The 16,254-nt window shown below is 34.7% G+C and overlaps 1 protein-coding gene across 10 annotated transcripts in view; it reads right to left on the bottom strand.

The window, feature by feature from the left end:
• CAB39L (calcium binding protein 39-like) overlaps positions 1-16,254 on the bottom strand; it is an 86,781-nt gene that overhangs the window by 7,205 nt on the left and 63,322 nt on the right. For all 10 annotated transcript variants that reach the window (XM_012723310.1, XM_012723306.1, XM_012723309.1 and 7 more), the window contains 3 exons: positions 13,046-13,105; positions 12,137-12,202; positions 3,014-3,157 (listed from right to left, as the gene is read on the bottom strand). In XM_012723310.1, coding sequence (XP_012578764.1) covers positions 3,014-3,157; positions 12,137-12,202; positions 13,046-13,105 — 270 coding nt within the window. The remainder of the gene's footprint in view (positions 1-3,013; positions 3,158-12,136; positions 12,203-13,045; positions 13,106-16,254) is intronic.

Genomic DNA, 16,254 nt, shown 5'->3' with positions numbered 1-16,254 from the left:
CACTGATCAGCTCATGAATCCATAACTGTGAGAGACTTTGAACAACTGAGGCTATCTGTGACTTCCTTTTAGAATGCAGTCTTAGGGCTGTGCCTGTTCATTACACATTTCTCAAACTATGATATATGGAGTTCTTGCTATGCTGGAGAAAGGCAAGCATCACAACCACAAGCCAACAGTTTTAGTTCAGAAAACTAACATTGTGCTATTTTAAATCTGAATGTTTTTATGAGATTACAAAAGTACATTCATTCATTTCATTAAAATTCTATTTTCCAGGAGGGATTTTTGCTACATTACATATTAGAAAAATATAGGAAAATATGTATTTTCCAAATTAAATGGAGAAGCAACTCAAAAAATTCTCTTATTCTAGAAATATTCAAATATAAAGTCTTCCTTTTCCTTATATACTATTATATCTATAACTATATATTTACATATACATATTTACATCAAAATCTTTACTTTCTTATTTTTTATTATACTTTTAAACTTTCTACATTTCTGTTCATTTTTCTATAGCACTTGATCTCTCCCCTCAGGTGTAGCCCCTGTAAATCTCCTACCACAACACCACCTGTAAGCTGTCACCATAGTTCCTGTGCTTTCCTGCCCCTATTTTGATACTTCTGCTGTATGCCTCAGCTCTAGAGTTGGCCTGAAAGTTCTGTCTGTGTCTCTGATTTTTTGGCACTTTGTTCTAATTCAGGTCCCTGAATTTATCAAAAATGAAATGAAAATTGGCTACTACTAATCTGGTAAGGGCATTTTCAATAATGTCTTTCACATTATCAGTACCTGATGGAAACAGCTCTGGAAAGGAAGGAAAAAACTCTAGGACTCAGCAGTCACTTTCACTACACAAAATATATTTTTGGCATGTAACAATTCAGTTTATTCTGCAGCAGAAGGAACACAGGATACAGAGTAGATCCAGTTTATACACATACAAAATAAACAAATGGTCAACTATTTTTAAATGCTCTTTTTCTGTCCAATCCAATGGGATGATCCAAAATCTGATGTTCTCAGAGAATAGAAGGAGGTTATTTCTATTTTGTCACCCACTGAGTTCTCTGTAATACTTTATTAAAAAATATGAAGCATGTTATCACTTAGGATGACATATTAAAATTGTGTGGAAGCTGAATGATACAACATACACCTTTCTACAGTTTCCTCAATCAGAGGGTCTTAACAGGGCCTCTTATTTTATGCTATCTAGACATTTTGTACTCCTACAAAAGTCTATTTTTCTTTCATCCAGTCTGCTTTTCTTTTTTTTCTTACACACCTTTTTCCCCCTCTGTTAACTTTTCATGAAATAATTCTAAAAGAGAGAATAATATATGGGGGAAGAATACATAAGATTTCATGTTTCTACCTTCATGCCTATCAAAATTTGGCATTTTTGCTATGTTTATCTTTTCACTTTGCTTATGGTCTTTTTGCACAGAATGTGTCCAATTTAATGTGGACACATTAATATTAATATTATTAATATTTTGTATTATGAGTGTGATGTTTATTTCTTATTATAGGGAGACATTAATAATATTTCCTATTTTCTCTTGCAAAGATAAAAAAATTTGCTTTTCAAGTATAAGTCTTCACCTAGAGTTTATTTCTGCATATAGCAGAGGGTAGACTTTTCCATACAGATCATCCATTACCCTGGAACTATTCATCAGTTAACCTTTTTCCCATTGATATGTAATCCCTCTAGTATCAAAATAAATTTTTGTATTCGCATTGGTATATTCCTGGGCCCTCTACTCCATTTTGTTGTTCTATTAACCTCTATGCCAATAAACTACTGTCTTCATTTACTGTAAATCCCTAAGAAGTATTCATATTGGGTAGACTCCCCACCCTCATTCTTTGGGTCATTTTAGGATCAAACTATCATATCACTTTAGGTCATCAATCTACTGCTACACACATTTTAGAAATTACTTGTCAACTTCCAGGAAAAGTCCTGTTGGGATTTGAATGGAACTTGTAAATTAATTTGAGTCTTGAATTGCTTCAGTGGCTTTCTACACAATATAAAACTGGTGGCTGAAAGATTAACTAATTTTTATAATCTGACAAGGCCAACAATTACATAACCTTATAAAGTGCCATATCTCTCACTTATAAACATATAATAATCATTGAATACTTGTTAAAAAAGATAAAAAAAATCCTGCAACTCTGAACCCTTTTAATTTCACTCTAGATTTCTATCTTAAAGGTAAAAAATTCTCAAGTATGGAGAAAACTAGCTGAACTAGAAATGCTCATGGAAACATTACATTTTATAGTAGGAAAACATGGAAATAATCAAAATATAAATGATGCAGGAATATATAAACTAGAGTAAATACACTGAATAGTGAACCATGATGACGATAAAAATTAGTGGCTTTAAAAATCACATATATAACAATAATGAATTAGTGTTCACTTATGGTATAGCATTGTGTGATAAAATAATATTTGCATATGATATAGCTACAGTTGTGGGAAAAACCCTCAAATACATGCACAGAGAAATAAAATTTACTGAAATCTTTACAATAGTTAAGAGTATGGATTACAGACTAGATGTCCATTACCTACCCTACTTTTTGAATAAAATCTGTTGTCAAAGTATATAGGAGGGGATTTTCTTTTTATCTCAGGGGAAAAAAATAGAACAAAAAAGCAGGTGTTATAGGTTTTCTTTCATTGCAAAAAATTCTGACACTTAGGGTTTAGGTTCTGGTTCAATCACTGATTGAGAAATGTTTGAGAAACAGTATTCACCTATTTCTTTGTTAAAATATTTAGAGATATGGCCTAGTCCACAAAACCTTCAGAAATAAATGGGCATTAAGATCACTGTAAAATTTCGCTTAAATCATGCAAAAACAAAGACTGCTTATTTACTTTTCTCTTAAGTACATGGAGAGTAAAACAGTAGGGAGTTGCCATTTGAAACTCCAAAATAAACACCCAGAGCAATATTTCCATAGTTTCACTTTACCTTAAAGACATGAAAGGCTTCAAACTGTATGTTGGGACTTTTATCTCGAAGGAGGTTCATCATCAGTTTGAGGTTTTCTGGCTTGCTGATATACTTTGTCATAATGGCAAAGTTGTGTCGGTCCAGTATCAGTTCACCTAACAGCTACAAGAAAACACAAAATCCAAGCTATAAACATTCTGAGAGTTATCTTACTCAATATATATCTAACTGAAAGTATAAATGTGATTTATGAAAGTTGATGTGAAAAAAAAAGAGCGTCCTAAGTGTTCTTATAGCACAAGAGTGAAAGTAGTAGACATTATTGTAAACTGTTTACAGCTTTCCTAAAGTCATCCTTAATGCATTTAAAATTTTTTTTTAAAAAGTTAGGCATTGGCCCTCCCTGGTGGCGCAGCGGGTTAAAGTACAGCACTAAGAAGCTTAAGCCACTTCCACATGAGTTCAATCCCCGCCTGCCCCGGAGGAGATCCACATGGTGTGACAGACCTCTCCTGACCTGCCCGCTGCTCCCCTCAGCAGTGTACTTCGTCGATCTGCCTGTTCTGCTCCCCACTCTGTCTCTGGTGAATCCTCTCACCCTCCACATCTCTAGCCTGTACCCCAGTTCTGTATGAATAAATAAATATTTAAAAAAAAAAAAGTTAGGCATCACTTCTGCTTTAAAGTCCTCTCTACAGTTATAAGAGTCAGCCAGAAATACCTTATTATTTTCATTGCTTGCATTAATTATCTTGCTTTCTAGTAATGTATTGCTCTGCAAGTATACATTCCTTACCCAAATGAAAGTATTCTAGTAACTTACTAGAAAAAAACTTATGTTAAGTGACCCTTCCTGATAACATTCATTATAAAACCTAGTATGTAGGAAGAAAAAAAACCATTGACCCTGACTCTATCCAAAGTTTAATATATGCTGAACATTTTCATATAAGAACAAAATATTTTCTGGTGACAGATTATAGTTTCCAAAGTGCAACTTTCTCCCAGTTATGAACAGAATGTTTGTGCCCCCAAAAAACTTTATGTTGAAATCTTAAGCCCCAATGAGATGTGATTGGGGGAGGAGGAAGCTTTGGGAGGTCATTAGGACATGAAGACTCCAAAGAGCTCTCTTGCTCCTGGCATCCTGATCTTAAACTTTCTAGCCTTCACAACTGTGAAAAATAAATTTTTGAATTTAATTAAACTACCCAATTTATACTGTATTTTTGTTACAGCAGCCCAAATAGACGAAGATACTTCAAAACAAAATAAACCCAAAGTGTGAATGACTAAAGACTTTCTAGTAGCATAGATGAATGTATTGTTGCTTTTTAGTTCATAAACGTTTATTCTCATTGTGGTAACAGTTTCTGAACACTTCAGCAACTAGCAGCTGAAATGTACCCTTATAATAATTTCATATATGATATACTTATTTTTGAATTCTCCTATGTACTGGGTTACTCAGGATACTACTACATTATATAGGTAGTTATAGAAATCCTGGGTGGGAGGAAAAAGCACATAAGCTGAAAACTAGCAGTCTTATCACAAGTTTAGCAACAACACCTTCCAGAGGTGTACATGCAGGGTATGTCAAAGTGTATAGGAGGTGATTTTCTGCTGGCACTTCATACCACCAGATGGTTTTCTACCCTGGTGACACTGTAACAGGTACCAGGAAGACAACAACAGAAAAACCCAAAATTAAATCAAACAAAAAAGTATGTTCAGTCTCTTAGAGGAAAAAAAAAAAACGTAATCCAATTCTCTAAGTTACTGCTACAGAGAAACCTAAAGCAACAAAACAGGCAGGCCAAAAAACATCTTGGCACCGTGAGACTTCATAGAATATGCTATTACAACAGAGAACAACTCTCCAGAATCCAACCACAAAAATGGAAGATTCATGCTGCATTCAGAGTTTAAAATTTCTGTAATATAATTGAATAAATAAAAGAAAATACAAACAGGGAATTTTCATCTAAATGAACTTAGAAAGGCTAATCAAAGAGATATACAATTCTGTAAAAACAAATTAGCCCAGAAAGAAAATGAATGAGCAGAAGGTAAAAATTAAAGCTTTCAATAAGAAAACAACAGGTTCAGGATGTAAAGAACTCAATAAATGAAAAAAAAAAAAAGAAAAAAGAAAAATTAAAGAAAGGTATGGAAGCAGAATAGACCAAATGGAGGATCAAAATGTTACAGGGTAGCCCAGAATGAACTTGGGCTGCCTGTCTGTGGGGCCTCACCTGCCCCCTCAAAATGTAATTTTCTGCAGACACACACAAAAAGAGTAATGGATTTATTTACAAAAAGGGAAAAGGAAAAGGAACCAACCCAGGGAAAGAGAGGGATACAAAGTAACTGGAATGTCTTACTAGCTTAGCTAACACTGAGTCACACGTGGCTAACACTGCTAGGCCCGAGTCACTGCTAGGCCCAAGTCACATGGTCTGAGATGCTCCAAAGAGAGAGAACTGTTACCTCTCCAAAGCTACAGTTGGAAAACCGCTCTCTATTTATTCCCCAAAGTCCCAGAATGCCTGCTTAGCTCCACCCTTAGATCCTCACAGTTCTCTCCTTGGTGCTGCTGGGAGTTGTAGTTTTCCAATCACTGGAGTAGGGGATGGAATCCAGAAAGTTGGAGTAGAGGGTAGAGTCCACCAAACTCTGCAGAGTTCTTTTAGTACATCTTTTCCCTTAACAAAAACAGTAACTTCAATGATGGCTACACTTGAAACAGGTGAAAGAATAGAGAAATAATGAAATGTAAAAAAAAAATAGTATGGCACCACTTAGAGAACTATGTGACTCCACTAAGAAGCCAACATAAGGATAGTGGGGATTCCAGAGTGGGGAGGAGAATAGAGAGAGGAGAGAGAGCTTATAGAATGAAATAACTGAAGGACACTTTCCAAACTTGGACAAAGAACTAAATACAGAGGTCCACAAAGCTAATTGAACATCTGATTATCTAAATGTAACAAAGCTGAAGGAGTTTGCCAAAAGTAGACCTCTCCGAAAATACAATATTCAAAGGAGATAGCCTATTTAATTAACAATATTCAAAGGAGATAGCCTATTTAATTAAAGAGAAGTTCATAAAACATTGAAAAAGGAAACTGGAAAACTAAAGACAAACTGACAGGAGCAAGACATTACTTATCAAAAATCACATTTAATGTAAAGGACTGAATTCACCAATCAAAAAGCACAGAGTAGCTAGTAGGATCAGAAAGTCTCCAGATCACACATCTGAGTTACAAAGATAAATACAAATAATACAAAATAAAAGTTTGGAAAACACTCCTAACAAGCAAATACCACCCTAAAAAAAAATCAGAGACAGTTATACTTAGATAAAAGACTCCAGTTAAAAAAATAATGAAACAGATGGACATTACATAATGATTAAAGGATCAATACATGAGGAACACATAATACTTAACAGTAAGTATATGTACCAAATGAAGGAACATCAAAATATATAAATCAACTATTAACAAATCTAAAGGCAGACTTAGCAGCAACACAAGTGTACAGTGGACTTCAACACCCCACTTAAGTCAATGGACAGATCAACTAAACAGGATCAATAAGAAAACAATAATCTTAGGTGAATTGAACCAGATGGGCTTACTAGACACTCCACTCCAAAAAGTTCAGTACACATATAGACCACATGTTGGATCACAAATATCAATAAATTCATAAATATTAAAATTCTATAAAATCTTTTCTGATCACAATAGAATTGCTAAGGGGAATGATGTCCTAAAAGAACTCTGCAGAGTTTGGTGGACTCCACCACTAACTCCAGCTTTCTGGATTCCACCCCCTACTCCAGTGATTGGAAACTATAACTCCCAACAGTACCAAGGAGAGAACTGTGAGGATCTAAGGTTGGAGCTAAGCAGGCATTCTGGGACTTTGGGGGATAAACAGCGTTTTCCATCTGACACTGGGAAGAGGTAATGATTCTCTCTCTCTGGAGCAACTGCTCTCAGCCGTGTGACTGGGGCTAGAAGTGTTAGTTTGGGACTAGAGCTCCAGGTTAGCTGTCCTGGTAAAGTATTCCAGCTACTTTGTATCCCTCTCTCTCTTCCATGGGTTGTTTCCTTTTCCTTTCCCCTTTTTGTAAATAAACCCATTACCCTTTTTGTGTGTGTGTGCCTGCAGAAAATTACATTTTGAGTATAGATAGGGCTATCCTGTAACAGTATCAAACTAGAAATCAACCACAAGAACAAAGTGGGAAAAATCTCAACTACATGGAGACTGAACAGCATGTTATTGAATGACTATTGGGTTAAATACAAAAATTAAAGGAGAAAAAAACATGTCTGGAGACAGATGAAAATGAAGACATGAATTTTCATGAACCTATTAGATGTAGCAAAAGGGATACTAAGAGTTAAGTTATATAGTATCTGCCCATATCAAAAACAAGAAGTATCTCAAATAATCTAATCCTTACATTTTTGGAACTAGAAAAAGAATAAAACTAAAAGACATTAGAAAAAGGAGAAATTATAAAAATTAGAGTGAAAATAGCATAACTTCTGGCTATGCTCATTAAGAAAAACAGGAGTGAAAACAGATTAGGAAAGGAAGAGGAGAAGTTTCCACAGACATGACAGAAATACAGAGGATCAAGGGCCTACTATGAGCCTGAATATTATGTGAATTGGTTAATCTAGAAGAAATGGACAATTTTTTTTTTTAGAAGCAAACAACTTTCCAAGATTGAATCAGGAAATAGAAAATACGAACCAATTACAATCAAGGAAACTGAAACAGTAATCAACTACATCCCCAAAAAACAAATGTCCAAGAACAGGTAATTTCACTAGTCAGTTCTAATAAACTTCCAAAGATGAACTAATACCTACACATCTCAAACTCTTCAAAAAATTTCAAGAAATGGAACATTTCATATTTATTTCATGAAGCCAACATTATGTTGATACTCAGGATCAGACAAGGATATCGCAGAAAAAGAAAACCACAAAGTAATACTCCTAATGAAAAAAATGCAAAAATTCTCAAAAAATCTTAGCAAACTGATTTGAACAATACAAGAATTTCTCAGTATATTGTTGTATTCTGATATGCAAACAGGGAGCCAAAAGAGAATGAAACCTAGAAAACAATCCTGTCTCCAATCACATCAAATGTAATAAAATTCCTAGGAGTAAAGGAAGTAAGAAAGGAGGTGTAGGACACCTCCATGAAGGAGTTTAAAAATATAAAAGAAAATACAAGGAAATGGAAAGATAGACCAAATTCAAGATCTGGGAGAATTGATATTGTTAGAATGGCCATCTTATACCAAAGCAAAGAGCAGATTTAATGCAATCCCTATTAAAGTTTCAATGGCATTTTCAAATATTACTGAAATTTATATGGAATCACCAAAGAATCCGAGTAGCCAAAGCAATCCTGACAATAAAGAATTAAGGTATTACACACTCAGAGTTCAAACTATCCTACAAAGTTATAGCAATCAAAATAGTATGGTTGGCATCGGAATAAAAGTAAATATACACACTCATGGAATAGAACTGAGAGTCATAAATAAACCGACAATTATACATGCAGTTAATTTACAACAAAGGAACTAAGAACATACATTGGGGAAAAAAATCTTTTCAACAAATGGTGATGGAAAAGCTGGGAAACTGCACACAAAAGAATGGAAATTATATCACTCTCCCATAGCATACACATAATGGATCAAAATTAACACAAAATGGATCAAAGAATTGGACATAAGCTACAATTGGACACACCATAAGCTACATAGAGTGAAACATACTCAAAGTACTCTATGACTTCCACTTCAGTGAGGTTTTTGAGGGCTGGACTATAACATAAAGGGAAACAAAAGCAAAAAACAAACAAAAACAAAACAATACAGGATTATATCAAACTAAAAGAGTGTGCACAGTGGAAAAAATATCATTAAAATGAAAAGACATCCTATTAAATGGGAATATTTGCACATTATGCATCCAAAGAAGGTGTTACTATCTAAGAACTCACACAACTGAACAATAAGAAAACAAATAACAAAAAAAAAATTGGCAGATGGCTTCTCCAAAGAAGACATAAGAAGGCCAGCAGTCACATGAAAAAAAAAACAAGCAAGCTCAAGCTCATCTTCAGTTACCAGGGAAATGAAATCAAAACCACAATGACATAGCACCTCACATCCATTTTGCACACATGCCACGCTTTCAATAGTTGTTAAACTGACACGTATAAATTCAGATTAAGTCACTTCAATTTTTACTACATAGGGATGCCTACCATAGACATTCTATTCAATCTATCCTCTGCTAATATAATTTTAACTACTTTTCCAAAACAATCAATTTGGTTAACTTACTTGGCTAACTACACTGAATCTTTTAGCTATTAAATGATAATCTATTTTAAAGTATATTGACAATGATCAATTCTATATTGCATTATAACACAAAACATTATCAAGGAATGCTGTATTAAATGGAAACAATTTTTATTTTTTATTTCTTTAAATTTCATTGTATATGGCTCAAAGTACATAGAAAAATCATGAACATGAAATGAACAACAGTATCTTTAAATTGGTATTTAATAAAACTGACTCATAGAGCACAAAATACCTCCTACCTAAATTCCACCATGTTTCTTTTGAACTATAATCTTTCTTGCAAGTAATTAAATGTCAGACCTCTCAGAAAGATAAGAAATTCTTAAGCTAAGTCACACAAAGGAAAGGAATTTCTCTGTTAATCATATTTTACTGACACTGGGAATATAAGCACCTGAAGATAATCCAGAAAAATTTAGAGTATGATTTAAATAGATGACAGGTAGCAACAACTTTGGAATTAGAAAACTGCTTATTTTTAGAGTTTATTATTTATAGAATACTGTAACTGAGTACAGTTTTATAATAATGTAACTGAGTACAGTTTTATAATAATGTAAGCTCTCATTTTCTAAAATTATTAAACACTTATCTACCAAATATTACAGAAACTAGAGACATAAACATGGTATTGTCAAAACAGAACAGACTGCTACCATAGATCTAATTCTCAAACAGAAAAACCAACAGTATACCAACACAGCTCTCCAAAATGGTATCTTTCTATTTAAGAAAAATGCAAACATTTAATGAGCTTTTTCCTTGTACAGAGTGATTCAAGACCACTTAGCAATGATTATAATCTAGCATTAGAAAAATATCTTCATTATCTATTAAAGAATTTCTGCCTTCATAAGTACATTTTATTTGTTTTTTACCAGGTTGGTTTTTTTTGTTTTGTTTTGTTTTTTAGCTGTCTAAACAGTGCTCAGTTTTACCATATTGTAAATCAAATATCTGTGAGACATTCAATTATAAAGGATTTTAGGAAGGCAATGTTGCACATCTGGGTGCATTTATCAGGCACAGAAAAGAGGTCTTCAGAGTGGGTGCGCATTTAAAAGTGTATAGGAATCACAATATTTGAAATGGGAGAGTACAAAGGAGAGTTCCAGTATCTGATACAAAGTCAATTACTCCTCCCTAAGTCTCCAGACAGAGGTCTACATTGGAGAACCACGTGGAAAGAGAACAAGAGGCTGAATGGCAGAGCCAGCTGGCAGCAGACTATTGTGAGAAGTGAATCCTTACTTTCTCTTGTCACTGTGGAAAACAGTACAAGGACAAGTTCTAAAGTCTATAATCCTCAGCTTTGTTATACCGAACAAAGTTACCGAACAAAGTTGTTATTTTGTTCAGTCACCTTAGATTGTATCGCCTTCTCTACTTGGTCCAGTAGCTAACTGATTCCCACTGAAAAAGGAAGGACTGAAAAATTTATGAGTGTTCCCACATGTTGGCACGTCAGTACTCACTACCTCACTACTACCCCAATTTCCACTTCTCTCCCCAGGTGATTCTCTCCATAAGAGACAAGCCAAGCTCACCCCATTTTGGCTATCTTTATGGAGGCATAGCAAATAAGGAATTCTATTCGTTAGGTATAAAGCTGTGGTAACAGTTTGTATCTTTACCTTCAACTGGTTTTAACAAACTTTCTGGATGTTGGAGAGTATGGCACTGATGCCATGTCTTTTATCCCTCCAGGCTCCACCCAACACTGAGAGCAGTGTACTTGTGGTATTTTTTCTACATGGATCACCTTGTATGAATTTCCACACATGAGGAAACTCCATAGAGAGTACTGAATGTCTGACTGAAAATAGTAGTTGACTTCTCTTCATCAATGGGTAAAGCTGGAGCAGTGAGGGTACAAATATATGAGAAAACAACAGGTCATGGTCAAGGTAAAGTCATGGGTAGAGAGGCTTGACCAAAAAAAAAAGTTACAAATAGATTATTACTTTAGCTTAAAATTATATTTAATATATTTTTATGAATTCATCTGTAAAAGTTTATTAAAAGAAGATAGCTGAATAAAGTATGACATTTGAAAAAGCTATCTGAAGTTTAAAAGGGTATTGGACACCATACTGTCCATATATTTGAACTCTTGTATACAGTATTTAGAAACAAATACATTGTATTATAAATGGCATCATGCCAACATATATAAAAATAACAATACAAGAGAGTTATATTAAGAAAATATCATGAATTGATAAAAATATCCAATTCTTATTTGCCAAAAACATTCTTTTGAATAGCTGAGTGGGAAATGCAGCTTGAGCATACATCTCACTCTTTTGGGGCTGAACCACCTCCTCTTGGTCAAATGGCTGCCCCAGGCTACCTTCTCACTGAGGGAGGGAACTATTCTCAGATGAATGTGGTCCTACTCTGCTAAGCTCCCTGTCTGATGGAGAGCAGCATGGTGTTTCATAAGAAATATAAACTCAAATTGCAAATGTTGATTTTCTTGCCCACATACACACACCCCTGCCCATCCTGAGTATGCACTAATCATGTACTTAAAATTTATCATTAACTTCCAAAAGGTATTTGTTTTGTGACAAAGTACAGTCAAAACATAAAACATATTCAAGTTATCAATAAAGCTAATCCAAGCTTTCTGTATTTGTTCACTAATCAACTAATTATTTACTAAAGTTATCAACTTTTGGAGACTGTAACTTATAGAAATTTGAAATTACCTTTAAAGATTGTCTCTTAGTCACATAATTCTCAGATTGAAGCAATTTCTCATAATCTTCAAAAATCTAATGAAAAGAAAAGAATTATTTGAGTTCAAACTCAGCTATAATTTCTCTGCATTAAGTCTGCTAAACTCATTTCAGAAGCAATATCCAACCCTCTAGCTCAGTGTAGTCCAGCTGCTGTGTTTTGTATTTTTATATACTTAACCCTGGGCCCATTTCCCCACTGTCATTTACACATAAAGACCCTGGGTGAGAGCAAGGTTAAACAATATATTCAATAAGAGAAACACTTTTCTACACTATTTTAGTTCTTCCAATGGGAAATTAAGTAACATATAAAGTAACTCAATCTCCCTAATAAATCATTTTGAATAAAATATCTCAATTAAAAGTACTATGATATAATTCACTTTAAAGAAATATATTGATACAGTCTTGCTCAAGAGCCAGTAAGGAAGAAACAGATATTTCAGTTGAGTCACAGAAAGATAACTTGGATTATCAATTAGAGAAAAGAGTTAGAAGATAAAAGTTTTTTGTATGTCTATTCATACACAGAATTTATATAAAATTTATCTCACAGGTAGAGTGTTCTTCCATTTCAGGTTACTCAGTATCTATGAAATAGAATATGGATGCTTTATTCAAGATCAAAGTAAGCAGATGCCAGTTTGTCTCCTGTAGCTCCAGAGTACACACAGGGAGAGATGTGAAAAAAGACAAAGAACTGATGTGAAAAAAGACAAAGAACTGATCTGTTATCCTTAATTTTCCATTAAGTTTCCTGGTGACCTGGATTCCAGGCAACAAAGAAATTGGGTGGATGGTTGACTATGCCCATAGACTTAGGGGAAGAAAAAGAAAAAAATAGATAAAAGTCTTAAAAAAATGACTTCTACTTACTGTGTCGTAATTTTGTTCTAAGAAGTCTGCTACCAACACTTTATGTCTGGTTAGTAAATCCTAGAAAAAGAACAGCCAAGTGAAACAAATTTTTATTGAAATAAGTATTTACAAATCTCTTTTCCTTCAAAGGTTTTACAAGGCCATTAATTTGAAACATAAACACTTCAGAATATTTTTATTTACATCACAAAATCATTTCCATAAAATAATTTAAGACACCCACAAATTTGGGCCCTCCATGGTGATGCAACGGGTTAGAGCGAAGCGTGCAAGCCAGCCGCAACCACTTCAGTGTGAGTTTGATCCCTGGCCCCAGATGTGATTATGATGTGGCAGACCTCCCCTGGGCCTGCCCACTGCTCCCCTCAGCAATGTACTTTGTCAATCTGCCTGTTCTGCTCACTACTCTGTCTCTGATAAATCCTCTCATAGCCCCTGCACCTCTGGCCATACCCCAGTTCTGTATACATAAATAAATAAAATCTTAAAAAAATAAAGATACACACATTTGTTTACTCTTAAAATTAACAGAGTATTTAAATTTACCACTGTTAAGATTTATGATAGAAAGAACTTAAGGAAATAAATGGCAAATAAGAGACAAATTTATAGTATACTTCTTCAAGTCACAGATACCGCTAGCTATACTTGTAATAAGAAATCAGGGCCCTCCCTGGTTGTGCAACAGGTTGAAACACAGCCCTATGAAGCTAGCCACAGCTGCTTCAGCACCAGTTCAAGCCCTGGCCAGGGGTGATCCACATGGCACAGCAGACCTCTCTTGTCTTACCTGCTGCTCCCTGAGCAGTGTGCTCCCTGAACAGGGCATAGCCCAGAGGTGTAGAGGGTGAGAGGATTCACCAGAGACAGAGTGGGGAGCAGAACAGGCAATTATACTGCTGATGGGAACAGCAGACTGGACAGGAGAGGTCTGCTAGCCACTTGGGTCAACTCCCTGGCAAGTGATCAACCTCATGCTGCCAGTGGCTGTGGATAGCTTCACAGTGCTGTGCTTTAACCATGTGCCACCAGGGAGGGCCCAGTAAATAATCACTTTTAAAAAAGAATTTAGATAGCCTAAAACCATATCTCACAAGTTTCCCAAGCATTTTAACTTCTGGTGTTATTTCTTAACCACTTTTAAAAGTGAGGCACTTTGAAACTTGGAAGCACAAAAAGTGGTATTTAACAGTGCTGTCTCAGTATTGCCTTGCTCTTGGTTTAGGACTGTGAGGTGTTGTGTAGTTACTAAGTAGTACAATGCACCCTTTCAAAGTTGAAGACAAGTAGCTCTATCTTACCATAGATATAAACTCCGAAAAAAGAACAAATGTATAAAGGAACGTTTGACTGTCTTCAACTCCTACTTAAATTATATCCTTAATTTGCCTTAATGGTGAAAGCAAACAAGCCTCCCCTAATCCCTTTTATAAGCTTACAGGCTAAATACCCTAGGTTAGGTGCCATGCAGAATTTAATTAAAAACATAACAAGAATTTCAGCAAGTTTTCCAAAATAAATTCTTATACTTTAATACACATTTAATTAAAGCTTCCTAAAAGCATATAGAAGATAGACAATATATCCTCATAGAGAAAAAAAAAAAGTAAATTCTATCATTTTTTATTTTAATAAAAAGTAAAACATTTACAGCATTTTGAATGGTAATTTTGAGTCAAAAATAATAAGACTTGTTATTAATTTTATTTCATCTTACTTATGGTCACAAACTTGACTGACCCTTGGCACTATCATTGGAAATATGGTACTTTTTCACTCAGTAGAACGTTCAGAATTTTAAAATGGAAAAAATCCTCTACAGGGATTCATTCCTGGTCTGCCTCAGGCCAAAATTCAACAAGTTCCTCTATCAGGGGAACTTGGATGAGAAAGGTAGTTATATAGCACCTTTGAGGTCTCTAATCTTTTTCTAAGTTGATATTTGGGATGCCTAGTTTTCAGATGACCCACCAATCTCCTGAGCAGTACTAATGATTTTCTGAGCTGACCCAGGTTAAAAAGGGGTTCTCTTCAAGGGCTGTAGCCTACATGGTGACTGCTGCACCCTGGGAGTTTTCCACAAGTTACAACAGTTCTCAGTCTCTGTGAGGAACATGTGCTCCCAAAGCTGCAGGCCTGTAGTTACAGCAAAGGCAGCAATGCTTTGTACTCTGAAGATGAGGGCTGCCTAGAAAAGCCTGTTCACTGCTCACTCTACTTTGCTATTACACCAAAGAGGGAGGACTCTAGAGAGTTCTGTTAGTAGCTGCTCGTTCAAATTCTAAGGGCAAAATACTTGAAATAACTTAAAAATTCAGCAATAGAAAAAAACACAATATGATAGGGTAGAATTTCCCTAGCACGTGTATAAGATGGATGAAGTCAATAAATGATTCTCTTTCTCACAATATATATAAGCTCTTGCCCTTGGGTAAGTATATACTATATATACATAGCTATAACTTCAAGTTTATTCATATAATAAATGTATACATAAAACTGAAAGGATTATACTATGCAAGACTATATGCATATAGATAAATATAACTTCATTATTATAGATCTTAAGACTGACTGGGGGGAGGGGAAACTGGCTAGGATCCTACTCAAAAAGGAAAAAGCAGAAAATTGCAAAGAAAAATAAAGTTCAAAATTAAAGAATTATAGTTATTGGAATTAGTGTAAACTCTTTTATCCTACCTCCTATAGTTTTGGTCATGAGAGGTCTAAACTTTACATAGTCTTAAGTAGTATGCTAAGAAATCCAATATTGAATTTTAGTAAATACTGCACAGCCAGGGTTAAATCTGGGGTGGAGTAACAGACATGGGTCCATAGAAGGAAGACACCTGGCTGGCTGGCACCTCTGCCATTCACTGCTGGTTTACCACATGATGCTCATAAGCACTTTTACACAAATTATTTCTAATCTTCATTACAACAAAAGTTCAATTATTTATTTATAAAAATATTTATTATATTCTGAAGACTATAAATTCAGAATTATTACAGGAACAAATAACTTTGTTTTTTTAAATAAGTAAATCTAAATACATGCACTTAAGTAAGGATGTTTTATGCTCAAATGGAAAACCTCTGTTTTCAATAATGTCAGGTATCTTAAAATTTGTTCTTAAGGCCCTCCCTGGTGGCGCAGCGGGTTAAAGCACAGCACTGAGAATCTGAAGCCGCTTCTGCATGAGTTC

This window comes from Condylura cristata, unplaced genomic scaffold, assembly GCF_000260355.1.
Source record: "Condylura cristata isolate star-nosed mole 26May11 unplaced genomic scaffold, ConCri1.0 scaffold00010, whole genome shotgun sequence".
In the NCBI taxonomy this organism is placed as follows: Eukaryota; Metazoa; Chordata; class Mammalia; order Eulipotyphla; family Talpidae; genus Condylura; species Condylura cristata.
This window is presented reverse-complemented; position numbering and strand designations above follow the sequence as displayed.